Genomic DNA, 24,110 nt, shown 5'->3' with positions numbered 1-24,110 from the left:
AAGAAGAACAGGTTAAGAGGACTGTGTTGCAATTATTTACCCCCCTGACTCTGATTTTCCCAGATGACTAGGTATGTCAACTTGGGGTTGCTGGAGGTATGTTTTCCTGTCTTTGGATCCAGTAGAAGATGCCCAGGAGCTGCAGGTGCAAAGACTCTTCTGTGAGGTTTTAGGAGCAGAGTGCAACCGTTTGTGAAGAAGAAATGGTGAAGGCATTGATGCAGACCTCTTCAGGACACTTCACCAGATGGGGGTATGCAAGTTCCAGGCCAACCACCACCTCCACTCAGGATTCCATTGCATCCACCAGTAAATGGGAGCAGGCAACCTCTCCAGCCGCACAGCCACCACCCGAACAGGAGGCATCTGTTGCCCAGCCACCACCCCGACAGGAGGCACCTGTTGCCCAGCCACCACCCTGACAGGAGGCCCCTGTTGCCCAGCCACCACACCAACAGGAGGCACCTGTTTCCCAGCCACCACCCCGAGAGGAGGCACGTGTTACCCAGCCACCGACAGGAGGGTTCCATGTCTTAGAATTTCAGCAAAAATGGCCGTGAATACAAAATATTGCAGCAAAAATGCTGTGGTTTTTGCACCACAATCATGTAAAGGATGCGGGGGACACCCCCACAACCCCTGGACCCATTATACCATTTAAGGGGAGCGGGGGACACCCCCGCAACCCCTGCTCCCCTTAAATGGTATAATGGGATACACCTTTACCGGGTCAAACCAAAGCCTTTTTGCCGCAATTCTTTTTACAAATGACATTTTTGCCACAATTTTATTATCTGATACCGACAGGAGGCACCTGTTGCCCAGCTAACACACCAACAGGAGGAACCTGTTGCCCAGCCACCACACCAACAGGAGGAACCTTATGCAAGCGGGTCTTCTATAACGACATTGGGGTAGACAGTGGGACAGATAATGTATCCCGCGACCACAGCTATGCCGATGCTGAGGGATTCAGTCCTGTGGGCCCAATGAGTTCCCAACCAAGACAACCACCCCTACGCAATGTTTGTGATATCGAGGGCCGCCTGACTAGGATGGAGGCACGACAAGAATCCACGCACACAATGGCGCAACAATACCTGGACGAGGCACGGCTCATGCGGGAGACACTTCAGGACACCTCCAGGAGAACCGCACGGATGCTTGGCAGAGCAACAGCAGGATTATACCATCTTGCACAGCGTGTGAGGGAGGGGATTGGGTACATTTCAACCCTGGTGGAATCCGTTGCTGTGTTGGTGCAGACACTTGCTGACCAACGGCACATGCCCTTGCCACTGGCACCATCCTTGAGTACCACTCCCACGAGTTCCCTACCAAGCAGCCCAAGGCGTAGGTCGCAGTGGCTGGTTCGCCCTGCAGAAGGGTGCACCCCTCAGCATAAAAGGGGACGTAAATAGGACAGAGACCAGGTGTGTGTGGGGAGGGATAGTTGGGGATGAGGTGTGGGGATAGTTGGGGAGGGGGTGTGGGTATAGTTGGGGAGGGGGTGTGAGGACATGTTGGGGAGGGGTGTGGGGACGGTTGGAGAAGGGGTGTGGGAATAGTTGGGGAGGGGGTGCAGGGATGGATAGTTGGGTGGGATTGTAGATGTAGTTAAGGCCTATCACAAATGTAAATAGTTATTTTTGTCACAATATATTTGGTGTTGAGAAACAAATCATGACTGGCAATTGATCTTTCAGTGTGAGTGCATTTATTCATGTACAGTGTCCAGTGCCCAGTGTGCTCGAAGTCTAGTGCCCAGTGTGCTCGATGCCCAGTGCTGTGTGTGTAGCAGGTGCTCAAAAGTAGTGGTGTATAAACTCTCCATATGTGGCACATCCATCATTGGCATTGCGGCGCTGGGCAATATCCTCCTCCTCATCAGTTCAATCCTCAGCCTCTGGTGGCAGCATGTCCATGTCGGGGGGCAGGGGTATATTGCGCCTGATGCACATGTTGTGCAACATGGCACATGCAAGCACAATTATTCCCACTTTCTCAGGGCTGTACATGAGGGCTCCCACCGATCTGCTGAGGCAGCGGAACCTGGCCTTCAACAGGCCAAAAGACTGCTCAATGGTGCAGCAAGTGCATACATGGGCACGGTTGTATGCCTGTTCGTGCCTGTTGTGGGGTTGCCTGACGGGGGGTCATTAGCCTTGGCATCAGGGGATACCCAGCATCATCTGCACGGGATCAACTGAAAGAGTACATGTCAATTTCCTGGTCATTTAATGTTGGCACAGGATGAGTAGTGTTCATTTGAGAAGACTAACATGCACAGGTAGAATTGAGTTTAGATAGCATATGTTATTTTTCGTGTACCAGATGCGTGTGGGGTGTGTGTTGTGCTGTTGCATTAACATGGACCAATCACAGAAAACTTTACATCTAACAATGTCCATGCAACTGACACAAATGGATGTAAATGTTATTAATGTGTCACAGATGAAAATCAACTATATGTCCATGTGGAACGGTACTTTTGGCATTTAAATGTTATGCATTTGTGATTTAGTGGTACTAATGGTATGCAGTCTTTATAACAAATCCTTTATATAGTCATGCTTTTATATCGGAACCCATATGACGAAAACACATATTGATGAAATCTGTGTGTGGGGGTAAAGGGTTAAATGATTGCAATAAGGGTGGGGGAGGGTATTTAGGAGTGGGAAACGGTGAATCGGGTGACGCCAACCCATTAAAATCATATATTAGTGGTGGTTAAGTATTTTCTCAATTTGGAGACTTTGGCCTAAAGGTATTCCATTTAAAGGTGTTCTTTATGAAGACATGACACTGTTACTAATAGGCAGTGTACCTGTCAAATGTATGTGCATCCACACATTATTTTGGGGTGGCAGCTTCTGGATTCTCTGGCTGAGCATCATGAGTTGTGCTTTTCCTTGACTGTGTTTTTGCTTATCATTGTCACTATGGTGTGGTGCATTCTGGTACATGTGGTTTTGGTTTATTACTGGACCGAATAGATGTAGTCATGTATGCACTGTATATTTTACATACATGGAGACACTGCTGTCAAGTCCTTGCACCCTGGCATGCTACTACTGTTTTGCACCTTCAGTTACACCTACACACTTGCACATTTCATGCCCTCACAACGCTGAGTAGGGTCATATCTCCTTCAATTTGTGAGCTTCCTTATTGTGACAATTGTGAGTAATAATGTTCCTTGCTCTTATTCCTCATCTACCTTTGCCTTTTAATGACCTATCCAGCCTCTGTGCATTTTCACTGATGTTTGGTAATTGTTTCGGGAAATTGCAGTAAGAGTTATAATGGATTAATGCATGCAGTGTGCACATCCACTGGTCATGGGTGTCATACTGGGCCATATTTCGACACTCCACATGGCCTTGTAGTTAGACTCACCCAGCAGACAGGTATGCTACGCTGTTCACTCTCCCCGCCAATTCAACACTCCACATGGCCTTGTAGTTAGACTCACCCAGCAGCCAGGTATGCTATGCTGTTCACTGTCCCGCCCAATTCAACACTCCACATGGCCTTGTAGTTAGACTCACCCAGCAGCCAGGTATGCTATGCTGTTCACTGCCCCCCCCAATTCAACACTCCAAATGGCCTTTTAATTAGACTCATCCAGTAGCCAGGTACAATGTCCAGCGTGTTGTGCCATGTACCAGGGTAGCGTGGAGGTCCGCAGCACCATGGAGTCATGTGTAGAGCCAGGGAATCTTGCACAGAAATGTGTGATGAGGTGGCGGGCATCCCACACCATCTGTACATTGAGGGAATGGTACAGCTTCCCGTTGTGGTACACTACCTCCACAGCATGCCTGACCACCAGCTCCACACGTGTGCAGTCTACCACACCAATTACATTAGGCATGCCTGCAAGTGCATAGAATGCTATTTTTGTGGCATTCACCTCCTCAACAGTCTCTGGTAAGCTGATGTGGTCCCGTACGTGGGACAGGAGTGCATCTAGCACCTGCTAGAGCACACAGGAGAAACAGGGTTGGGAGATACCATGAAGCTGCCCCACTGTGTGCTGGAATGTGCCTGTGGCAAGAAAGTGTAGGACAGTCACTACCTTCAGCATGGGGTGTATGGAAACCTGGATATTAATGAGGCTCACCAGGTCATCATGTTTAAGGTCCACTATAGTGGTGATGGTGACCATGTCTAGCCGGTACAGGGTGTGGATCGGACCAGGGGTGAGGTTGAATGGGGTGGCCCTTAGGCGAGGGATTTGTGGCTGTCTGCGGGGTACAACCTGCTGCACATTTGCGATTTGCTGGGCCATGATGGCCCTCCTTCTCCTCGTGCACCACTGCTGCATCCTCCTCCTCTCTGCATCTTCAATCAGTAGCTCTGCAGCCATTTCCTCCAGCTCCAGTACTGCTACAGATAATGCTAGCATTGTGGCTCTGGAAGGGGTGCTGGTGTGGGAGTGGTCCTTTTGTGCTGTGGTACAGCCCATTGGGTCCACCTGTGCTGATTTTGAGCACCTGTGGCATGTTACAGCACACCAGAATCCACTTAACACCTGGTCCGCGATACCGATGTTTCCGGCATCGTTTTCACATTGTTACCGGCATGTCCATGCCTGTGGTTGCGTGTCCGTGCACCTTGGAATGTGCACTTACTTGCGCCATGCCGGTATCACAGGCACGGATGCCGAGTGTGTCTCCGCAGATACCTGCAACGGTGTTGCCAGATGCGGCGGGTCCCTTGCGATGCCGGTGTTACCGGCGTCACAACTCGGACTACGCTGGTCCACAAAAAGGTGCCAGTACAGATATACTGGCAATGCTATTTCCCGACTGGCAAGTCCGGCGGTAACCCTGCCGATGCTGCTGGCGGGTTGCCACCGGACTTGCAATATTTATCGGCACTTGGCTTGCTGGAATCACCAGGAGATTACAACCCTGGCGATCCGGGAAGTCAGGCACAGGTAAATTGTTAATCCCCATTCCCATTTGGGTCCCATAGGACTCAATGGGAACGGGGATCACAGAAGCACTGGCAACGTTAATGGTGCCAGTGCTTCCGTGAAAGGCTGCGGGCGGGTGCGGTTCCGCCCAGCAGGGCTGTCCCTGGTGGGCGGGTCAGCACTCGCCCACAGACTCATAGTAACAACGGTGCAAGTAGGCTTACCGGCACCGTTGTTACCGGACCGGCACACTTGTAATGAGGCCCATTGTCTTCCTGAAAGATTTCCATCCAATATATTAAGAGCCTAACACTTCAAGACTGTTTATTCCTAGTATGATTTTTTCGAACAAGGGAACTGCAATGTAATGCAGACATGCGAAGCGTACTTATCGGGGTTCTTGGCTGACACTCACAGATAACTTTACTCGACTCAGTCACAGGGCACGTCACAGGCTGCAGCCTTGCACTGAAAGCATGCAAAGCACAGATGCTCCTCCTGGGGTGGGACTAATTCATAAAAAGGATATTGCTTACGGGCTTTTCGCAGAACAGGGGTGCCTCTCCTTCCAGGGAGAGGGCTCACAAACGTTGCTGCATGCTGGCCATGCTTATCTTAATTCTTAAAAAAAACAAAAAGTTAATCTGTGCCCCAGACCCACAGAACTCCTCCAGCCGTTACACTTCAAAAGGCACGCGTACAGGAGTCATGAGTCGAGTTCAATCTTTATAGACTTCACGGAGGGGTAAAATGGGGCCACAATCCCTGTAACAACCTATTTGCATTCCCCAACAATAGTGAAAACAAGCGTGTAATGAAGACGCTGACCTGTTTGCGAAATGTTATGAAGTCGAAAGTTTGCTTTGGCTATACTAGGCCACAATAGGACACAGAGGGTGTGGCTGTTGTTTGGCTATTTGCCAAACCCATTGACTGCCCATAGCCATGTTAGTACGTATGATCATTTCCACCTACCTCCTGCCCCTCCAAACCCAAAACAGCTAATCATGGGAACTTTTTCAGCTTGCTTTATTCGAGCCTTACCATGAAATGTTGTGCTTGGACTGCCTGACACTGTTTTTCCAAAGCAATCTTCTCAGAGTAAATGACTTAAATTGAGTAGGAAAACTGTTACTGGTGGAATAAAAACATCTTAATCAGGTCTGCCTTCAGCCACTAGATTTATGAGCACAGTGTGTTTCCTTCACAGGAGTCCTGTTAAAAACAAGCTTTAGCAAACCAAACCATTTTGAATTGTGTGGATGTATCAGGCATTTGCCAGGTGCAGCTATTACAGGTACTCACACCATTTTAAACCTGCTACTATCAATGGCCAGTTAATACCACTACAGCAGTGCCTGGCAAGTGGCTTTCCCATGCCCACATAAAAGACCATACAGTTGGCACTGCCAATGCTTGTTTTAGAAAGTATTTACCTGGGTCCAAAACATCACTATTGCCGTCAACTATGATATAAACCTGTCACCTTTACTTTCCAGCATTCTTCTACATATCTAGGAAAGCTTGCACACAAAACAGTGTGCAACCTCAAAACCAAAATTACAAACTCATATATGCGTTCAGTATAATTTCTTATTGCACAAAGCCAGTCAGATGAAATATGCTACGCTGGCTGCCTTCATCACCCTGTAAATCCTGGGCACTGCCCCGGCTGTACTAAGATATGGGGGGTGAGGAAACAAGTGCATTTGGGGATACGAAGAGGTTAAGGCAGGGATGTGCCCTACCACCCCTTTTGTTTAAATTGTACATCCAAGAAATAATTAATGCACTGATAGAGGGGCGCCAGGATTGTCCCAAGATGGCAGAGGACAAATACCCTGCATTATTCTATGCAGACGATGCAGTCCTTTTTGCAACAATGCTGCAAGGTCTGGATAAAGCAAGGACTTGCAATGGAGTTTGAATATAGAAAAATCTAAGGTTCTTGGTTTCAAACTGTGCTTTTCTAAATCTAGGCAACTTGTATTAAAGGTAGATGGAGTGCAGCTTGACAAAGTTAAGAAATTCGATTATCTTGGAGTAAGATTCCAAGAATCTGAATGTTGGGTTGCCCAAGTGGGCTGTGCTGCTGCTACCTTAGAACAATATTGTAGGTCAATTAAGGCCTTCCATGGTAGGCTTGGGCATGGTGCAATCTCCCCTGGCTTGGACATCTATGAAAAGCAGGCCCTTCGAGCGGTACTCTATGGGGCGGAAATTTGGGGTCACGCCAACATTGCCAAACTTTCCATCAATGAGCAAAAATTCCTGAAAAAACGGACTCTGCTTCTAATCAGCGCTTCCTCTGCTTTGGTTTTATTGGTACTAGATGTCATGCCCGTGGGTGTGCAGGCTGGTCTTAGGCCAGGTTCAAAATAAAGGGGTGTACCTGCACTGATTCCCTGATCCTTCAGGTAAGATATGTAAGATTCACAAAATAAAAGTCGACCAGTGGATAGGGATGACACAGGTTTTCAAAAAATATTACACATTTTTATCAATAAACGTATAATACAACATTTTATGTATTGCTTTTAAAATCATAAATGTCAGTTCATCATCATATATTTCATATATTCAACTTTCATACTCAATCCCAAACTCACTCATTCATGCAATCATTTTTTAAAAAACAACAAATTTGGCAAATTATACATAATGTATTGATCTCCTAATACAAGTATTTCCAAATAATAATTATCACAAGTGTTTACGGCCCAGTCCTTATTTTCAGGTGTCATATTTTATCTGATTTGTTAATTAACCAGAATGTTCACATAATCGTCGCCACGTGTTTTGGTACACATAAAACAGAACTGACTGTTTTTGATTTTCAAAGAACTTTTTCAGGACGTAGGGCACAAACTACTAGATCTGCCCATGTATTTGGAATGGTATAAACCAATTTCAGATCCCCATGTGTCAATTCCAGGGATAGCGAGTAGATAATTGGAGCAAATCCTTCACAGTATCTATGGCTTTGTTAAGACCCCAAGTTCCTATTCACACTCTGTGACTCGGGTTATTGTGTTCTCTCAGCCTAGTCATATGAATCCATCATCAATGGTTTGAAGAAAGATTTCTTTAATTACTTGACTGCCCAGCGTACCGCAACAATCTCGCCATAGCCCATGTATTTTTCTATGCCTTTTCGTGGGTCTTTGGCGTGTTTTCCTAGAAAAGTTATCATTTTGGAGTCTAACTCCAGCGTCAGGGCCACTTTGCCTGGAATCTCTGGGCGTGGGCATTCTGCCCTGAGTCCCACTCTAACTTCCTTGTCCAGATGTTTGCGTAACCTGTCCTTTATGTATTCCGATGTTCTCGGAGATGGTTCCCAGTCAGTGGATCTGGGATGTACCAAGTCTTCTGGAGTAAACATCCCCTTGGAAGAAGAGAGTTCTTTAGTTGGTTTCTTAGGGATGGGGGCTGCCGCAATCCCTGATGTCGAGGGTCGTGACCCTAATGTTTGCGTGTCCTCGTCTGAAGAGGTGGGGGATTGATTGCCGAAATAAAATCCCTCTTGATCAGTGCCCTGTTGGTAACCCTCCAGGCTTGAGGGTCTCTTCCTCAGGGTAAAAGGGTCCATCAGCGGAGGGGGTCTCCTTCCTATCCAAGAAGGCCTTTTTCAGCCTGGAGAAGGCGTCTGATAGGGCAGCAGTGGCTGGTTCTGGCTGGCTCGGGGGGGTCGTAGAGTCTTTACTCAAGCGAGCCGGAGTACATCCCCCATCTGAAAGGTGCTTTCTTTTTTGTGTTTTCTTTTTTGGAAGGGAGTTTTCTTGTAGGTGCTCTTCCATGTCGTACAGGCGCTGCTGGATAGGCAGGAGCATTTCAGATACAGCTCCTTTGATGCTGGTCTCCACTGAAGAACTCAGCACTTTTTCTAGGCTGTTTGCCATCACTACTTAATCTATCTGGTAAGTATCTTCCTCATATTCAGACCAATCCTGGCCATCCTGAGGGAAGTACTGGGCTGCCATTTTATACTACACCTTTATATTCTCCCTTTTTTAAAAAAAATATTATAATATATATTCTATATATATATATCTCTCTATATATATAATTATTATTTTTATTTTTTTAATATGTGGGCACAGACGCCTCCTCTCAAGCCCACTATCAACTATGGGGAGCTTAAATGTAGCCCTGATCAATGGGCTGTAAATATTAATGGTAGTCTCCCTCTTTTTTTTTATTTTTAAATATGCAGATTCTCCAAATTATTCACTGATCACTGATTCTGCTCCTGGCTTTCGCGATCGCAAAAGCTGTTATGAAATAATAACGGAAATGCGCTCACGAGCGCCAGGATACAGAAGAAAGAACCTTCAAAGCAGGAGCTCCCTCTGCTGAACGCGGGTGGTGCCGCGGTCACACAGGTGATCCAAGCTGCTTCCCCAGACTCCGGCAACTCAAGCCGAGTCAGGGAAGTAAACGAAGAATACATGCGGGGGTTCGCAGAAGCGGACCCTCGCGTTACACGTGTACGTGGCATGAAACCTGAGAAAAAACAATTTGAAAGGCGCGTAGAAGGCGCATAGTATTCTCCGACACCAGCAGGAAGCAGCTGGCATCGGAGAGGAAAATCACAGAGGCCGAGAGGACGCAATGTTCCTCAGAAGCCTACGAAGCTATTAATGTAATGAAAAATAAACGCGCTGCATGAATCAACACGATCAAATACAAGCAAGTATATTTAAATATAAGCAAAACGAAAACAATACAAAGAAAAATAACAGTTCTAGAACATGATGCACTTATCTCTTGCTGTGAGTAGCAAAGAAAGAGGAAGTTGCATCATGTTCAAGACTGTTTATGTGGGGACTTAGACACCCATTGGTGGAGGCAGGTCACGTGTTAGTGGCCTTGAGTTGAACTTTCCACATACCTTCTGGGAAATTGAGTTTAATGTTGTTTTCAAGGACTTAAAGAACATATTATGTTTTTGTCTACTTATTTTATTGGTTATATATATTTTTCTAGCGCACCTTATCTATGCATATGTTATATGTAACTCTGGTGCACTGTAAAAAAAAATATCTTGCTGCTGAGCTTTTCTTTATATATTTAAAGAAAGAAAGAGAAGCATAATGGAAGCCTCCGTGTCTTTAATAGAATTAAGACTTTCTAGTAAGTTATTATTGAAAATCTTTATTCACGTTGCATTTATTCATAGTGCCAGGTGTAAAGCTCTGTGCAAATCACCTAGCACGTTCTCAGGCAAAATTATCTGACCCTGTAGATACAGATTTTATTGCATGAATTTTCACTTTAAGGCAGTTTACTCAATTAAATAAAGTTGAACCATTTGTGATTTTTTGTATTCATCTGTAAGGCCCAGTCTACGGAAAATCAAAGTTGAATGCAGTTTTTCAGTGAGACAAAACCAACACAATAAATAAGACTTTCTCCGGCAAAACATAGCTATATGTGTTTAGCCAAAAGGACGTTATTGGGCTGAGGCTCCAAAACCTGGGCAATCCCGATCCCATCCAGAAGGACACACCTACATACCTATATCACACTACAAAAAAGAATATTTTTATTAAAATGAATCAAAGGAAAAGAATCCTGTAGGCATATTATTAAGACCAATCTGTATATTACAAAGAAAAAGGAATTTTAAAGACAAATCTGTGGCAATCTGCATTTTCAAGCATAAGGATAGTGTAAAAGACGTTACTGGCTCCTTGTTTTCAGAAATAAGGGGGGTTAAATTAAGGTTCAAAAGCAAGGAAAGGGGGTGGTTTAAAAAAAATGGGGACGAGCATGGGTACAACTTTAGACTGAGAGTGCCACCACTGGGGGATTGCATGTCTAGCGCTAGATGGCTGGCTCACTGGATGAAGGAGGAAAACCGAGTCCAAAAGGAATTTGCTTGCCTTATGCTTAAATGTCTGAGTGAAAGCAATCTTTTGCAATACCCAGGCCTGCTGTTTGAGAAGTTCTGCTCAAACCACTCATCAGCTGCCTCCCTTTCATCTGGCCTCTAAGGTGGGAAGTGCTTTGCTGTCCTGGATGAGAGAGATTGGAATGCTCCCCCGTCTGAGATACAAAAGCACAATCCCTTGCCCACTGTCGAGAGCGCATAAAATGTCTATTATTTCACAGTGCAATTGAGTGAAAAGCAGCTGGAGACTATGTGATGGGTATTAATGTGCTATACAAATGCACACCCTGCACTCCCCACCCTACCCGAGTCCCCTCTGTCTTCTGCCAATGCTGCCAATTGCCCATCCTTTCCTTTTAGCTCCCTGCTCCTTTTTTCTCTGTTTCCCTCAATGTGTTCTTCCCCCTATGATTGTAAATCGCTCCATTGCTTCCTGAAGCTAGGTCCGCGCTCAATAAATACCATAATAATAATAATACCAATAATAATACAAATGTAAATATTCAATCAATAATTAATCAATATGTCCTATCGGTTCTGTGAGATAGTATAGACACATTTTACATAGGGGTCCTGATGGTTGCACTTCTGAAATCGTAGCAATATCCTTGGCATGATACTATAGAGTACAATTATTACACGAGTTGAGAACCATCGCTATAAAATTCGAAATGCCAGTACTCTAAGCACAATGCTTTGAGGGAGACTTGAAAGGCCAAAGTGACATGGCATAACGGGCCCTATGAAGCATTATATTCGCCGAAGGTTTTCACTGATACTAAAGTATTTGAACACACTAATCGTTACATTGCAGTAACATTATTGTTTCCGGAGGAACAATAAATATGAGACACTTTAAACACACGTTTACGGTGCTACAAATGCATACTTTGAATTGAGTTTCCAACATCAATGTTTTAATTCCACTGAGATACCCTCTCCATCCACAGAATAAGGATGGGAGCGTGTAGAGAGAGTTGCGGTTACATTTAGATAGATGGGAACACATTTCACACTGCTAGGAACAAATCAACCAACCATCGTGCCCTGTATGTTCGTACTTACTAGATGCAGCAGCGGCCACAGATGTGTAAACTGAATGATCATTGTTTGCACCTAAACAGAAATATATACGGCAATATTAGGACATTAACAATATGAACATATGCACATTATTTTTAATAAGGTATGATCAAAAAAGTTGGAGCTAAAATGTTTATCAAAATGTTAGCGAAAACGAAAAAGCTTCCTACGTCATCATGTACATCGAATTTGAGTTTGCGGGAAACGGCGTAAATATGCGACACAACTGATGTTCCAGTACTGCATGTCCCCCTAAGACTGGGAACGAATATACTTTATAGAGTGTTCCAAACAAATGTCTGCAACATATATAATCTGGAGAAAATGCATGAAAACTCTCCCTTCACATGAGTAGGTAAAAGTTGTGAGAACATAGCTGGTGGACTCAGCAGATTGTTTGAGTAATATTCAAGGATTAAATCAGTGGAGAGCCATGGGGACAGTGACTAGCACACTCAATGAAGGGAATAGAAAAACAAGCATTGGCAATGCCAATCGTTCTCGCGTTTACTGCTGTTCTTTGAATTTTGCACTTATAGGCACCAGGGTTCAAGGAGGAGAGTGCAGAATGTCAAGGGTGGATACGAGAAGGGGTGCAGGTGTGCAATAGAATGCAAATGGGAATAGAGCAAGGAAGGAAGCCATTAATGGAGGGTTCTATCGATGATGAGCAAGAGGAAATATGAGCAAGAATGGGTGCGGGTGAGAGGGTAGGATAAAGTGAGATGTTAGAGAAATGATAATATGTAGAGGGAGTAAGGTGGGTGATAGAGAAAAGGGTGTAGGGTGTAGAGACAGGGCGCTAGGGTGTGTGTTGTGGTAAAGAGAGAGGGTGTTGGGTTGAGTAAAGAAAGGTCCTAGGTTGGGTAGCGTTAGACTGGGGGTAGGGTGGGTAGATGGGGTTAGAGAGAGAGGGGGTAGAGTGGCTTGGTGGGGTAGAGAGAGTAAAGGTGAGGTGGGTGGGGTTAGAGAGAGTTGGTTAAATTGGGTGGGTTAGGGTAGAGAAGAGTTGGGATTTTAGAGCTAGTGGGGTAGGGTGGGTGTGTGGGGGTATAGAGAGTCGGTAGTGTGGGTGGGTGGGGCTAGAGAGAGTAGGTGGTGGTAGAGAGAGTGGGGTAGGATGGGTGGGGTAGAGAGTCTGGGGGTTGTGTGGTTGAGGGGAGAGAGTGGTGGTTGGGGGAAATGAGTGGAGTTTGGGTGTGTGGGGTAGAGAGAGTGGGGGAAGGGTGGGTGGGGTAGAACGAGTGGTTTGGGTGGGTATATATAGTGTGGTGGTAGGATGGGTGGGGTAGGTTGGGTGGGTGGGGGAGGACAGGGAGGTTAGAGCGGTTGTAGAGAGGGTGGGGGTAGAGAGAGGCAGCAGGTTGGGTGAGGGGAGGGAGAGTGGGGGAAATGAGGGTGGGTGTGGTAGAGAGAGTGTGGGAAGGAGTAGAGAGTGGTGGTAGGTTGGGTGGGCGAGAGTAGGGCGGTGAGGGCAGATAGAGTAGGGGGTGGGTAGGTGTGTGTAGAGAGTGCGGATAGGGTTGGTATGGGTAGAGAGAATGTGGGCAGGGTGATTGGGGTACAGAGAGTATGGGTCGAGTGGCTTGGGTGGGTAACGGTGGGAGTTGATAGACTGGGGCTAGAGTGGCTGGGTGAAGGTAGAGCCAGTGGGGGTTGGTGGTGAAGAGAGTGGGGGAGAGTGGCTGAGTGGTTGTATTTAGTTAGGGGCAAGTAAAGAACAGCAAAGCAGCCTCAGAAGGACTTGTTTCTTGTGTAAATGCCTTAAAAGGCAGTCAAAGCATGCTTTAAAAAGTTTTTTATTTAACCAACTCGAATTGTCTTAAGAAGATCTCTCCACAGAGATACTCTGAACTGCCACAAAGAACACCCATTCACAGTCAAGCCTCGTTCATGCATTGTGAGTGGAATTCTAGAGGAGGAAGGCAGCACTTGCTAGAATTATATAATATGGCATCAGCCGTTAATATCCCGTTCCAATGGCTGGAACAGGTAACTGCTGAACCCATATGCATGCATTAGTAATGGCCGAACCCCAAAACCTCACCCATAATGATAGGCTCACAACTTGTATCAAGTGTTGGCAATAAAAGGCCGTAGGCTTTTATTGTACAGATATGGGTTATGGCAATAACAATATCATATATCATGATGGTATCATACTTTTGGGCACCGGGTCCTGAGGTTACCCCCTCGCACCTGTGCCGCCTTCTTGTGTCCCACGACTTGTTGTGGGCACCGTACAGTGCCTTGTACTTCTTTTTGTTCTTCTCCCCTTTTTGTAGGGTGGGCGGGTTCTGTGGTAAAGAAGCAAGAAGATTTGGAAGACACTGAGTAAACAGTGAACCTCCTGTTTGCTTGCGTCCCCATTCAGGGTCCACAAACAGATTGTGTTTACTCTGAGCATGCTGCTCTCATTTATAGGACCCAGCGAGGCCCTGGGTCTTTGTTGTGTATGTGGTGGGGGCTGCTGTTGTCGCAGCCCCCGGCCGGATAGCCGACTGTCTGACCCCCTGATGGGGACAGATCTTTTGAACCTGGGCCCTGCCTGATGGTTGTTTTCCTTATGGCACTTAGCACCTTGCTGTTTGGAGGAAGGGTGCGATGACTGTTCGCACCTTACCCTTCCGTGACTTTTGTGCTGCCGAGACTGCGTGTCTCCGTAGCTGGGGGGAGGAGAGGAGCAGGCGCGGGGGGTTGGGGCTGCCCCTCTCCCAGCTGCCGATGGTAACAGCAGTTACCCTGACTCGCTTGTGGGATGCCCATGCAGCATTGCCCATTCTGGGACGTTACCTCCCGCTCCAGCCCTTGGAACAGGACGCTAACACCATTAGCACTCCGGGTTAATATCCCAGAGTGCTAAAAAAGTATTTTCTTTCATTGAATGGGACGCTGCACGCATCCTACTCAGAATGAAAATACTTATCCAAAATGGCTGCCATGGTTGTAGCAGGCGGGGCTCTGCTCGGAGCCCCTATTCTAGTATCATGGCAGCAGAAAAGCGAGGGTGGAAGTTGCTGCGGTGGCAAGTGCTGCCGCCACAACAATCAGGTAAGTGGGACTGGGGATTGGTAAAAGTAAAACAAAAAAATCAGGGGAGGTTGGGAAAAGATGGCAACCTGCAGCAAGGTAGTCTGCTTGAGGGTTCCATGGAACACAGGCTGGGATTAGTGGTTTCAGCCCACGTTTCATGGAACCTGATTGGCTGCTCCCTCCCTACCCCGGGTGCTAATTGCCAGCAACTGCTTCTCCTATTTTAGAGATACACTACGGTTTGTAAATTAGTTCATTCATTGTAAGATGAATATTGCTTGCATTTGCATTGAATGAAATTCATCAAAAAAAGTCATACAGAATATTCGTGAAAATGGACTGTAATAGCATGCATTTCATGATACTAAAGGTAAAGCGTTGATTTTGTTGCCGAAAAAAAAGACGTGTACAACTTTTTAAAAAAGTGTATTGGTGAACGAGATGGGTAACGTGTTAGTGTAATCCAGGTAATTTCTGCATATGAATCATTTGTGAAATATTTCAGTGGCAATTGTTTTCATCGCAATAGACCCATTGTGTTTGTTAGTTTAAGCTGTGCCGTGTCTAACAGCTACTGGGCACAGACTGTTCCTCAAAAAGTATTTAAGGTTAGTTGTTGAAGCAGTAAACCGGGTTTCAACCCTCTGTCTCCCAGTTATGATTTCACTGTTGCTGTTTCTGGGCTGCCAACAAGTTATTTCACTTTTTACCGAAACGAATGTGAAGTGACCGGATGCTGACACTCCCATAACCCTGCCTGTACCCCCTCTTAACATCAGCTCTGAGACAATGAAATGTAGCCCAAAAGAGCCCAAGCATAAACCAACCAGCACATGCAATGTGGGTGGGATCGGTGGGGGTTGAGAGAGTGGGCATGGGGTGGTTGGGTGATAGTAGAGAGGCAGAATGACAGGAATAAAAAAAAGATTGCCAAAGAAAGTAGCCCAACTGCAGTTGCAATAGCCCACAATAGCTCAATAAGGCAAATACTATGCAGCTGGGAAATTGAAAGCCTGGCCAAAGCTCTGATTGGAGCACATGTTTCAGGAAGGTCCTCGTTGGGTAGTACAGCGGAGGAGTATGGAAAAATAAATTTACTGAGTTGACGATTTCATGTTGTGGTATTGCTGGTTGCTATGCCAACCAGAAATTATCATTTCAGACCCCATTTCACACTCTCTCTCTTGTAAAAATGTATTTGGCTAATTTGTGGCTTACACCAGAACAATTCACCAAAACCAATCAGGAGCTCAGGGAATTTCTGATCACTTCCGCAGAGCCCTTGAAAATTAGAAGACTTGTCTGTTTTCATGGGTGCCAGGAGTTTAGCTATACAATCCAGAACGGTAAGCTAGGCTTGTAGAAAAGTGTCCAGCTTGGTATTGTTGTTCAATCCATGTCAGTCTCCAGATCAGTGTGGTACTTTAATCCTAAATGGTTTGGGGGTACTACTAAATATCAATCCTGATAGCCCTTGATACATTAAGGGTTAGTGGTATTTACAAGTATTTGGCCCTCATTAGGAGATTTGGTAAGGCATGACTGTGATGAATTGACTTCTGCCCTGTAAATGCTAAAGCACCTACTCAGCCATCACACTTCTACAAGCTAAGAGTGAACCCAATCATAAAGGTAAAACAGGCACAGTTAAGGGATGTAACTCCTTTGCCTTTTGTGGTGATGTGAGGGAGGGAAATAGGGGGTGTGGATGTGAAACAGTAGCAACCCAAACAGCAAAGTATAACAGTCCAAAATAAAGGACTGTCCAATCAAGGTTCTGCAAAAATATATATACTTTAATTAAACACACCATATGCTATGTTCTGTTATGTTATTGGGCATTTGTATAGTGCCTTTCACCATTGGTATCAATCTCAACACGCTGTGGGTTGAACGCCCTTCAGGACCGTAGTCCAGGTCAGTGGAGAAAGTGGAATGGTAAGTAATGCATATGTGCACTCAGTATGTGTGCAGCTAGAAAGAATGTTGTGGTGGGTAGCTGCATTCTAATGCTATGAGTAGTGTGGAGATTGTCTGAGACCAGTAGTATGTGTTCAGCTAGGCCGAATTATCTTGGGTAGCTGCATTGTTCGTGGAGGATAGCAGCGTTCTAAAGATTGTTGGGGTGTGCATGGTGGTGTATAATTATGTGTGCAGCTAAGCCGCATTCTATTGTTTTTTGGTGCAGATGAAAGAGTCAGCATATTGGTAGGTATGTGCGAGTATCTGTGCAGTTGGAAGAGGTCCCCTGTTCCCGATTACCTTCCTGTGCCTGCTGAATTAACCTTTGCTCCCAATTATAGATATTTGGTGCTTTAGTTCTACAGGAAACTATCGGTCTAGTCTGAACTCAATTCTGTTTCACCAAGCATGGCCGTACCTCTCTCTCTGTTTTAACAATATAATCAATGTTGAGTTTGGCTGTTTGCCAAACCTGCTGTACCAGGCTATTAGCTTCCCTATGCTTTGGAGTGTTGAGTGTTTAGGTCTAAGCATGGCAGGGGCTGCTTAGGGTGGTGGTCATTCTAGTGGTAACAGTCCTGGTGCTTTACACCGATTGCAGATCTACAGATTTCACTTTGGCACAGTGAGCAAAGACACTCAGATTTAACTAGATTGAGACAAATGAGGACTGCCTTGATCCAACTTTGGCACTGCAATATATACACCTAGATTTAACTTTGGCACGACAGAGGATACACCCTGATTTTACTTTGGCACAACAGAGCAGGCACTCTGATTTAACTTTGGCCCGCTATATAAAGACCTAGGTTAAACTTTGGTAGAGCGAGGGAGAGATGGCCTAGATCTTACTTTGGCAACAACGAAGCAAAACACTCAGAAATGACTTTGGCACATCAAGGCACAAGACTCTGATTTAACTTTGGAACTGCTATATTAACACCCAAGTTAAACTTTGGTAGAGCGAGGGAGAAATGGCCTACATCTTACTTTGGCAGCAGCAAAGCAACTCAGAAATGACCTTGGCACAACGGGTGGCAGCACTCTGATTTAACTTTGGCACTGCTGTATAAACACCAAGACTAAACTTTGGGCAAGCGAATGGGAAATGCGCTAGATCTTACTTTGGGCACAGGAATGGATAAATGCGCAGATTTGGCTTTGGCGCAACAATAGACTCCCTGAGTTTTAACTTTGGTACTGTAGTAGGAACTTCTAGGTGTAATAGATATGGCTACCTAGTACTGTCAAAAGAGAAATTATATCGTGCCTCCTGATCCAATAAATATATGTATATTGGCCTACGCCAAGCTGCTCGTAAGTCGCTTGGGAAAGAATTCGTGTTGCAAGGTCCTGACCTTAAAATCAATGTAACCTGCCATTTTAGGTCAATCTGCCATTTTAGGTGAATCCGCCATTTTAGGATTTGCTTTGTAAAGTCACCCTGTGAGTTAAAATGGTGGACGATGTCATTCCAAAATACAACATGGCCGTCTTGACCTCTTTACGTAGCTAATATGTAACTTGCCTGCAGGCCACTTGTTGAGGTCCTGAACTGAGACCTTGTCTTTCGTTGACCTGTGTGTAAGGGATTACTTGTGCAATGAAACTAATCCACGAGTATACTATAAAGACAATGTATTCAAATACTGAACGTAGAACACTGTTTAACCACATTGTATGAATGTTTAAAAACACTTACATGGAAAATCCAAGAATACACAGTTGTCGAATAGGCTTGTTGATTCATGTATTAAAAGCAAACCAGTTATATGCGGATGTTCGAGACTCGGCATGAACCCTAGATCAGTGATGTATTAATGGAATATTAACCCGAAGTGGGGCTGGACATTGTGCTCACAAAATGTATAAAAAGCCAATGCATTCTAATGTACAGCGTCTCTCACTGAACACATTGAACCACGCTGGAGTTCGTTGTGTTGTACTGAGGGCCGATAGCTATCTGATTTTGCTCTGTTTTTGTAACTGGATTTAGTATAAAATAAAGTACTTTGTATGTTCCTTTGTAAGCCGTGTTCGGTGTATTTCCTTTTGGGGTACTCAGCCTCGATATTTTGATTTTGTTTTCACAGTACAACTTAGGTTAAATGCAGGATATGGCTACCTAGTACAACTAAGTTTAAATGCCCGTTATGGCTACCTAGTACAACTAAGGTTAAATGCAGCATATGACTACCTAGTACAACAAACGTTAAATGTCGGATATGGCTACCTAGTACAACTTAGGTTATATGCAAGATATCACTACCTAGTACAATGTAGGCTACAAACAGGATGTGGCTACCTAGTAAAACCTAGGCTAAATGCAGGATATGGCTACCTAGTACAACTTAGACTAAATGTGGGATATGGCTACCTAGCACAACTTAGGTTAAATGTGAGATATGGCTATCTAGTAGAACTAAGGTTAAATTCAGGACATGGCTACCTAGTACAACCTTGGGTAAATGCAGGATATGGTGACCTAGTACAATTTACACTACATGTGGGACATGGCTACCTAGTACAATTTAGGTTAAATGCAGGATATGGCTACTTAGTACAACTTAGGCTAAATGTGGGATATGGCTACCTAGTACAACTTAGGTTATATGCAAGATATCACTACCTAGTACAATGTAGGCTACAAACAGGATGTGGCTACCTAGTAAAACCTAGGCTAAATGCAGGATATGGCTACCTAGTACAACTTAGACTAAATGTGGGATATGGCTACCTAGCACAACTTAGGTTAAATGTGAGATATGGCTATCTAGTAGAGCTAAGGTTAAATTCAGGACATGGCTACCTAGTACAACCTTGGGTAAATGCAGGATATGGTGACCTAGTACAATTTACACTACATGTGGGACATGGCTACCTAGTACAATTTAGGTTAAATGCAGGATATGGCTACTTAGTACAACTTAGGCTAAAATGCAGGATATGGCTTCCTAGCACAATTTAGGCTAAATGCGGGATATGGCTGGCTAGTACAACATGGGTTAAATGTGGGATATGGCTACCTAGAACAACATATGGTAAATGCAGGATATGGCAACCTAGTAAAATTTAGGCTACATGTGGGATATGGCTACCTAGTACATCTTAGGTTAAATGCGGGATATGGCTACCTACTACAACTTAGGCTAAATGCAGGATATGGCTATCTAATAGAACTTAGGCTAAATGCAGGATATGGATACCTAGTACAACTAAGGCTAAATGCAGGACATGGCTACCTAGTACAACTTTGGGTAAATGCAGGATATGGTGACCTAGTGCAATTTACACTACATGTGGGATATGGCTACCTAGTACAATTTAGGTCAAATGCAGTATATGGCTACTTAGTACAACTTAGGCTAAAATGCAGGATATGGCTTCCTAGCACAATTTAGGCTAAATGCGGGATAGGGCTTGCTAGTACAACATGGGTTAAATGTGGGATATGGCTACCTAGTACAACATATGGTAAATGCAGGATATGGCGACCTAGTACAACTTAGGCTACATGTGGGATATGGCTACCTAGTACATCTTAGGTTAAATGCAGGATATGGCTACCTAGTACAACTTAGACGAAATGCAGGATATGGCTTGCTAATACAAAGTAGGTTAAATGCAGGAGATGGCTACCTAATAGAACTTAGGCTAAATGCAGGATATGATACCTAGTACAATTTAGGCTAAATGTGGGGTATGGAATAACTACATAGAAAGTGCTACAAAAACACCAGTGTAGAAAGAACACACAATATGCAAGATTGCAAAATTCAGCACTCTGAGTAATGATATTGGGCAATAAAGGCAAATAAAAACCACAATGCTCTTTGTAAAATATATGTTCTTGAAGTGCAAAAGTGATTAAAGCAACCTAGCCAGTCTCTAGGGCCCAGAAATGGACCAGAGGGCAGTTATCAGGAAATAATACCTTTGCAGTGTCTTGGTGGCTTGACAACGGCAAACCAGGCTTCTCAGCACTGTTCAGTGGTTTGATTTGGTTAGAAATACTGAAGTTGCAGTAGTCCAGCAGCAAGCAGATGTTGATGCGGGATCGAATTGTAGAAGATTGTGGGTCAAAGCAATGCTCAAGTGATGCGGATCATGGAAGTCACTAGGTTTGATTCAACGGTCGATATTTGACAGCAGAGAGGCTGTTGACAGTATGCGCAGAAGAGTCCGTTTGATGCTGTGCTCGAGGAATGCAGTTCAGGGAGAACACCAGGGTCAGTTTGATCGTTGACTGCATTGGCGATGAAGAGACTGGATGTATGAACCGTGGTACCAGTGTTGTAGGTGCAGCAATGCTTCTTTGTCCGGAACAATGCAATGACGCACTTCATCTGGTGCAGTGCAGCAGTGAACCTGTTCAAACGGGCACTACTGCAGTTTGAAGTTTGGTGGGTGCCAAAGACAGTTCTTGAGTGTCCTGTTGGTTCGAATAGTGTTGAACGCGTTCAGATCCCGGCTCACAGTGGTTCGATGGTGAATGTACAGGAATCCTGGATGTCTCTTCTTTCAGGAGCTGAGAGTCCTGCTTCAGAATCCTAGGAGCAAGAGTATTCCTTAATCTCGGCCACCCAAACATGGGGAAGGCTGGCACACACTGTCAGGGATCCTTCAGCATGGTGAGGTCTTGGGCAACAGTGTGGCTGGCAGAGGTGCAGGTCTTGCCCCAGAAGCAGGTCACACCCAATGTGCCCTCAGGATGGTTAGGGGACAAATCTTGCCTCTGCCTTGGACTAATTGTCATCCCTCACAACTAGAGGACTTTAGAAAAGTCTTCTTTCCCAATGGGGTCCAAATGAAATCTTCTTCAAGAGTTGAAGTCCAGAGATGAATCAAGGGAGGAGTGGGATACCCCTTCATTTAAAAGCAAAAATGTAGAGGTGATTGGAAAAAATCAAGGCTGCTTTAGGGGTTCAAACTGCTTTGTGTTAAAGGAAGTAGATGGGACAGGAAGACAGAGAGACACACAGAGAACACCAGCTGACAGAACCTTACTCCAGCTGGTCTGAGCTCCCTCTGTCTAAACTAATCCTCTCCCTTCCCTTGTCAATAGCACCAAAGGCCTTTTGGTATGCAACACACTGGTTTGCAGCTAGTTCTTCTGTGGAGGGTGTGCCCTTTGATTGCTGTTCCAATTACAACTTCATGTGGACTGGCTCTCTCACTGGAGAGGGTGTTACCCACCGCACTAAGGATCAAAGAGAGGAAACCCCCAGGGCTACAGTCTTGCTGGGAGCAGCAGATACAGCCTGGTTGGTGGAAGTACACCTACACCTTCCGCAGTTTAGCTGGACAAACAGGGTTGCCACATGTGTGATATCAAATTGATGTGACTTGGATAATTATGAGAGATGCTAGCCACCATACCTCAAACACAGGTATGGCTTACATTTACAGCTTAATGCGCCACCAGGAAAGTATTCTCATAGTTGTGTCGTTTTATTTGGAACAGAGGTGCATATCCTAGTGACTTAGCTGCCACTGCACCTGTCAAGAGGGCAGCTGTAACCTGAACCTACTCTGTGCATACTCTGTGCAGCAGGTGCTGCACATCTGGCAACTGATTCAGCAGGGTTCAGGTGTACACTATACTTTAGGCATGATGCTTAAGAAAGGGGGACCTGGTTAGCAGGTCACTTTTTTTTAGTTTGAATTACCCACATCATTCGTATTAGTAAGTAAAAATCAACAAAACACGGGCTTCTACATCCTAGCCAGATGGCAATTCCTCACAATTACTATTTATTTTGCTATTTGTAAAAGGAATAGAAATGAACGCAGGCCAGAAGTCATTGGGCATCATTACAACCCAGGCGTTAAGGGGTTAATGGCACTGTAAAAGGTGTCGGCGCCGTTAAACCCTTAACGCCTGATTACGAGGTCCCCTTGCGGGTTGCACTTTAACGCCTGCTTTTAGCAGGCGTTAAAAAACCAACCCGCAAAGGGACCTGGGAGCTCATTACGGCACCGTAATTTACGGTGCCGTAATTAGTGCCTTCCCCATTCCCATTGAGCCCTATGGGGGCGAAAATGGGAATGGGGAAGGGCCAATGGTGAATGGGGAATTACCGCCCCGCCAACCTTGGAATGGGGTGGTAATTCCGCCATTCACCATGGCGGAGTTGGTAATTTACCGGTGTCAACCATGGTGCTAATAGCGCCATGGTTAACGCCAGGGTCGTAATGAGGCCCATTGGGCCTCATTACACGGAATGCGGTAAGGGTTTACCGGTACCGGTAAGGGCACCGGTACCGGTAAACCCGTACCGCCTTACTACGAGGTCCCTTTGTGGGACCCGACCTCAACGCCTGGTTTTACCAGCCGTTAAGGAACGGGCCCGCAAAGGGACCTTGGTGCTAATTATGGTACCGCAATTTGCGGTACCGCAATTAGCTCCTTCCCCATTCCCATTGAGCCCTATGGGGGCAAAAATGGGAATGGGGAAGTGCCTTGGTGAATGGGGAATTACCGCCCCCGCTCACCTTGGAGTAGGGCAGTAATTCCGCCATCCACCAAGGCGGACACGGTAAAATAACTAGCTAATAGCGCCATGGTTACCGCATACCATGTAATGAGGCCCATTGACACTTATGCTCTCCTGTGGAAAAGAAATGTCACATGGTTCAATGCATACCCTTCTGTTCAATGCACCTTCCTCTATGGCCATTTAAAACATGTACTGGGGAATGCTTCTCTTGTCCATGCATTGTGATGCAGATTTTGTTGGTAAGCGCGAGATGCGATCTTTGAAAAGGTTGTAAATGCATAGCGGTGGAATAAGATGAAAGATTAAGATAGAAGGGCCAGGTTAGAACACTAGAATATTTAAACCACTGCACTGATCAGTAGATGGTAATATGGGTAGCCTGCTGCATGTGACAGGGTACAAGAGAGACAGTGCCCTTCAGTCCCAAATTGGATTCAACAAAAACGTGCTGGGTGAGCAATTTGTTCAATTGTGATTTTAAAATCGTATTGAGGAAGTCAACCATGACTAGTTTGTTAAGGATAAGTGTTAATTTAATGCAAGTTCCAGCCAACACTTGTTTCAAAACTCCTGAGTCTTTATCAAGGCTATAGAAAACATTATGTGACAATACAATTATATGAAATACATTTGATACATCACCTGGTTAGTGAATCCCAGTAAAATAGTGCGGTGCCCATTGTGAGGTGCACCATCAAATCAAAGTGTTTTG

General features: G+C 45.2%; 1 protein-coding gene across 5 annotated transcripts in view; it reads right to left on the bottom strand.

Moving 5' to 3' along the window:
- VIT (vitrin) overlaps positions 1-24,110 on the bottom strand; it is a 2,362,557-nt gene that overhangs the window by 803,050 nt on the left and 1,535,397 nt on the right. For 4 of the 5 annotated variants that reach the window (XM_069607358.1, XM_069607360.1, XM_069607359.1 and 1 more), the window contains one exon: positions 11,886-11,936. The exons of the other annotated variant lie outside the window; for it this stretch is intronic. In XM_069607358.1, coding sequence (XP_069463459.1) covers positions 11,886-11,936 — 51 coding nt within the window. The remainder of the gene's footprint in view (positions 1-11,885; positions 11,937-24,110) is intronic. 5 annotated transcript variants of the gene reach the window in all.

Source organism: Ambystoma mexicanum, chromosome 4q (assembly GCF_040938575.1).
Source record: "Ambystoma mexicanum isolate Mex_15411 chromosome 4q, UKY_AmexF1_1, whole genome shotgun sequence".
In the NCBI taxonomy this organism is placed as follows: Eukaryota; Metazoa; Chordata; class Amphibia; order Caudata; family Ambystomatidae; genus Ambystoma; species Ambystoma mexicanum.
The sequence above is the reverse complement of the archived record's forward strand: the minus strand, read 5'-3'. Positions and strand labels throughout refer to the sequence as shown.